The sequence below is a fragment of the Euprymna scolopes genome, chromosome 19, assembly GCF_053919585.1.
Source record: "Euprymna scolopes isolate OS-2025 chromosome 19, ASM5391958v1, whole genome shotgun sequence".
NCBI classification, from domain to species: domain Eukaryota; kingdom Metazoa; phylum Mollusca; class Cephalopoda; order Sepiida; family Sepiolidae; genus Euprymna; species Euprymna scolopes.
The window spans coordinates 105,850,412-105,856,170 of NC_136500.1; the positions used below are offsets into that span (position 1 = coordinate 105,850,412).

The 5,759-nt window shown below is 33.9% G+C and overlaps 1 protein-coding gene across 1 annotated transcript; it reads right to left on the reverse strand.

The window, feature by feature from the left end:
• Nucleotides 1-1,404: 1,404 nt before the first annotated feature.
• On the reverse strand, nt 1,405-1,890 carry LOC145240294 (uncharacterized). Its single transcript, XM_080103875.1, has one exon. It carries the CDS (start codon nt 1,888-1,890, stop codon nt 1,405-1,407), a length of 486 nt encoding a protein of 161 aa, XP_079960001.1.
• Between the last annotated feature and the right edge of the window lie 3,869 nt (nt 1,891-5,759).

Genomic DNA, 5,759 nt, shown 5'->3' on the forward strand with positions numbered 1-5,759 from the left:
ATTTACTTATAAGCGATATTTCAAACCAATTAATCATCTGATCATTTATTACAATGTTTGAACGATCCTTCAATACTAGTTCCCATTCTTACAAAGCTGTTTAGACGTTGCATTAAAATGAAATGCTTCCAAATATTTTAGAAAACTTCGTCAATATGCTCTGCATTTAAAAATTCTGTTTTATATACAGACAAATCAATATCTTGTGCGTCATGAGTAGGTTTCTTTGATTTGTGATAAATATAGAAGTTGACAACTGTCTCAGCAAAAATAATCTACTTAGTGTAATATAGTTTCCGTCTTGCGAAATATACAGCTGAAATGCTAACTGTAATATTACACAGGATTAATAAATTACTAGACCGAGACATCATTTCTAGAGCAATTGCTCTTAACATACTAAAAGCTTTAAATGAGGTACGTAATAAATGTCTACTCCACAATATTTCCAGATAGGGAATATTTGGAAAAGTTCATGAGTAGTCATCGATGGGCAGAAATCAGAATTTTATAATATTAATGCTGGTGTCCCTCACGATTCTATCTGGGGCCCAATTAACTTTCTGATCTTCGTCAATGGACTTCCAGATTACATTATTAGATAATACATATACATATATGCAAACAACACTACTATCTATAGAAATACTTCAAAAGACGGCAATGACCAAGATCTTTCCAATTCTTTCTCTTCTAATTTTTAGCATGTAGTTAAATGGGGAAAAGTAGCTGGCTAATTGTAATACATCTAAAACAAAGTTTCTCCCTTCTCTTTTCAAAGTTTCTCTGATCCCTGACCCAATTGAAGTGAGTGACTTCTGTCTTAAAGAACCACCATACTTTGACAAGCTCTTTGAAATTATCTCCACTCCTTATCTGAAATGGAACACGTACATCAAATCAAGTAGTTGGATCATTCTATAGCACCAGAGGCATAAATTTTCGCTCACCAAGCATCCCGATCCTCGGATTGTGCTGTCCATTGCTCACATTCCGCACCGAAATCCCTAAGATCTCACTTTAGCACATCCTTGATTCTGAGACGCGGACGACCAACAGGCCGAGTGCCCTCTTTCAAAACACCGTATAATACATTGCTAATATATTATATATGCTAAATTCGGTGTCAAGAGTAATGTTTTGGACGCTGGTCGCACCAAGGTCTTTGAATTTATCCACATTCTCCAGGGTTGTATTACATATTGTAAAATTAACATTCTCTGATGATTGGGAGAGGGTGACGGTCTTCTTAAGACCGATTGTAAATCCGAAATGTCTACATGAGTTTGAGAAAGAATCTAGAAGTCGTTGAAGATCCTCGGCAGAAGATGTGCAAAGAGCAGCAGCATCAGCGTAGATGAATTTGCGGACAACTAGTTCCGGAACTCTCGACTTGGCTTTGTATCATGAGAGGTTAAAAAAATTCCTATCATCACGGATGAGGATCAAAACCCTCACAGATTTATCAACATTCTGATATGCTTGTTTGAAAACAAAGGAGAAGTACATCCCGAACAGGGCTGGAGTGAGCACGCAGCCCTGTTTGACTCTGCGATTGATCGGAAACCGGTCAGACAAATCTCCCTCGTACTGAACTCGTTCATGCTTTTTTGTGAAATGCTTTGGTGAGTGATAGCAGGGTAGTGGGGGACAGCCTACTTTCTCAAGGACGAGGAACAGAGCCTCTTTGTCGACCAGGCTTTTGTCAGGTCTATGAAAGTCATATGAAGTCATATGTAGTGGTTGTCGCTGTTCTTGTGCCTTTTTCCGGAGCTGTCTCATACAGAAGATTATGTACGAAGTTGACCAACCTACCCTTAAACCACATTGCGATTCAGGATACACAGTTTTGGCATTTTTCTGTAGACGTGAGAGGAGCAGAGGGGCCATCATTTCCCCAGTTACAGTTCACTGAGAAGTAAGATGCCACAGTAATTGTTGCAATCTCCTCTTGAGCCTTTGTTTTTTAAAGTGTTGGAATTTTTGCATCTTTGAAATCTTGTGGAACAGTTTTGTTGGCCCAGCAGTTGAGGGTAAGCCGATGGATGTGTTCAGTAAGAAGCTCTGAGCCTACGTTGAGGATCTCAGTAGATATTCCGTCCTCACCTGCAGTTTTTGCGGAGAGCAAATATTACTTTTGCTACCAGTTGGATGGTTGGATCTTCGACTAGTTCATTTAGGGTTGGGAAAGGATTGATTGGCTGAATGACCTGGTGAGAAACGTTGCTGTCACCATTATACACGTCCGTGTAATGTTCCATCCATCGATGTTATTTCTCAGAATGATACATGATTGTCGTACCATCTTTAAGCTGAAGGATACCGAGTGATTGCTTGGAGGGCTCTAATGCAGACTTTATTCCAGAGTACATTACTCGAATGTCGCCTGGATCACGGATTTTCAATTGCAGAGCAAAGAAAATCCCAATACTGACTCTTTGAGCTTCAGCACGGCATTTCCTGTGGTATTATGTACTTTTTTTAGCCGGTCTTATTTTATGGGAGAGAAGATCATGTCATTCTTCTTTGAAAAATGGCTGGATACAGAAAACCAATCAACGTTTCTCCTGGCCTGTCTCCCAAAACATCAACAACATAGTCTTCGATTGTATGATTGTCCACTTCAAGAGAGCCTCGTTTCTTGTAGTGCTGCATGATCAATACAAGTAGCATGTGGTGAAGTGATAGCACCTAATTGGTCAGGGGTTGCCTGACTAAATCGGGCGGTAGCTTATCATGAGGCTAAAAGTCTCTTCTACTGTTGATTGCAGTCTCTAGCTATCACCATTAGCCATAGCTTACAATCGGTAAGTACTGTAACCTTGTTTGCTTCAACAGTTACGACTGAGGCAGCTGGCTATGCTGTCGAGGTCTTATATGTATAGTCACTAATAAAATCATTGTAATTCACTTTCTTATATTGTATCATCGCTAATTAAACAATTAAATCTGCCTTTAATATGCATTGCATCAAATTAAAAAAAATAAAATCGCCTTTCTAATATTACACGATGTAAATTAAATAATTGTAAGCTGCTTTCTAATATGTACAATCGCTAATTTAATAATTAAAATCCAATATTTTCTCATACATATATTAGCTAAGAAAATTATTGCAATCTGCTTTTTGAGTAAGCAAATTACGCTCGTTACTATGTAATCTACTTTCTAATGTGTATAGATGCTTATATAATAATTGTAATCTACTTTCCAATGTGAATGGATGCTAATTTAATAATTGTAATCAGCATGTTAATACGTATTTATGCATATTTTATTATTAAAATCTGATTCTTAATATGTATAATCGCTAATTTAATAATTGTAACTTACCTTCCAATATGTATAGTTGTTAATTAATTAAAATCTGGTTCGAATATGTATAGTCACTAATAGTCGCTTGCAATCTACTTTCTAATATGTATAGCCGGTAATTTAATAATTGTAACTTGCTTTCTAATATGTATAGGCGCTTATAAATTGTAACTTGCTTTCTTATATGCATAGTCGCTAATTAAAGAATTGTAATCTTCTTTCTAATATGTATAGTCGCTAATTTTATAATTGTAACCTGTGTTCTGATATGTAAAATCGCTAATTAAATTGTATAATCAGCTTCCCATTATGTATAGTTGCTGATTAAATAAATCGATCTGCTTTCAAATATCTGTAGTCGCTAATTAAATAATTGTAATCCGCTTTTTAATATGTATAGTGGCTAATTAAAAAATTGCAATATGTTTTCTGATATGTATTGTAGCCAATAAAACAATTGTAATCTGCTTGCTTATATATATAGTCGCTAATTAAATAATTGTAATCTGTTGTTTAATATGTACCGTGGGAAAGTAAAAAAAAATGTAATCAACTTTCTAATATAAATAAAAATTTAATTTAAATAATTGTGATCTTCTTTCCAATATGTATAGTCGCTTATTTAATAAGTGGAATCTGCTTTCTCGTATATGTTAAATATGTGTAAGCCAAAATTCTACTACAGGATGTTCCAAAAGAAGCTGATGGTTAAAAAAAATATAACTTTCTTAAATTTTATATTTTTCTTTTATTTTTTCAGATCATCTAGAGTAAACCTTCCAAGGTCATTATGAATCGTTACACTATTAAGGAGCTGCTATTTATCGTAGAGTCGTATTTTCGGTTGAACGAGTCAATATCAGAAACTCAAAGAGAATTTCGACAAAAATTCAACACAAGAAATTCCCTTACTCCCAAAGCAATAAAAGCTATGGTGGCTCGATTTCATGAGCAAGGGTCTGTATATGACCTCCCCAAATCTGGTAGACTCCGTACGGAAAGAAGTGATGAGAATCGTCAGAGATTAGCAGAGAGTGTGACCGAGGATCCATCCACATCAGAAGGAGATCAAATCAAATTGGGGTCTCTCGATCATCTCTTCACGGAATGATTCATGAAAAGAGTAAATTTCCATATAAAATTCAATTGGTGCAAGAGCTTCAGCCAAACGATCCGGAAAAAAAAAAAGAATTGGTCAATGGGGATCCAAACTTTCTCAAAAACCTTATTATGTCCGATGAGGCACATTTTCATCTGAATGGGTTCATAAATAAACAAAATTGCAGGATTTGGGGATCAGAAAATTCCACACGCAACAGCACAACGGCAATTACACCCTCAAAAATGTACAGTATAGTGTGGAGTAACGGCGGATGACGTAATCGGAATTGGTGGACATTTGAATAACATCATTTTCCATAACTAAAATTAGACCTCGTAAAAAACATACCCTAGATTATGTTGTGTAAATAAAATTAGAATAAGTAGACTATGATATTTTACCATATCGAAAAAAATTAGGGAGATGCTCATCTACCTACATATGAAAATCGGTAAGCATAACTTAAATATCGAGGAAGTTAATCAAATTTAAAATCTGTCAGCTTCTTTTGGGACACTCTGTATTTATAGTCGCTTATTGAATAATTGTAATCTGCTTCCTTATATGCATAGTTGCTAATTACATAATTTTATCTTCCTCTAATATGTATTGTAGCTAATTAAATTGTTGTAATCTGCTTTTCTAATATGAATAGATGCACATTAAATAATTGCAATCTGCTTTCTAATATATATAGTCACTAATTAAATTATTGTAATTTTTTTTCTAATATGCATAGTCTTATATAGTATTTCTTATCTTCTTCCTTATTAGAAATTGATGCTAATTAAATAATTGTAATCTGCTTTCTAATATGTATTGTTCCTAATTAAATAAGTGACATCTGATTCTTTATATGTATAAGTGAAAATTCAATAGTTGTAATCTGCTAGCTAATATGCATAGATGTTCATGTAATAATGACAATCTGCTTCCTAATAAAAAATGGATGGTAATTTATTAATTGTAATTAGCATCTTACTTAGTATTGATGCTAATTTAATAATTGTAATCCGCTTTTTAATTTGTATAGATGCTAATAAAATAATCGCAATCTGTTTTCTAATATGTAAAGATGCTTATTAAATGTTTGCATTTTTATTCTAATATATAGAGATGCTTATATAAGCATTGTCATTTGTTTCTTAATATGTATAGTTGCGAATTAAATAGTTATCTGCTTGCAAATATGAATAGATGACAATGTAATACTTGTAACCTGCTTTCTAATATTAATAGATCATAATTTATCAATTGTAATCTGATTTCTAATTAAAGGTCGTTAATTAAATAATTGCCATCTTCTTTGTAATATGTATAGTTGCTTATTGAATAATTGTAA

Excerpts from the sequence above, each read along its gene's own strand:
- LOC145240294 (XM_080103875.1), bottom strand. The coding sequence starts at position 1,890 with ATGGCCCCTCTGCTCCTCTCACGTCTACAGAAAAATGCCAAAACTGTG.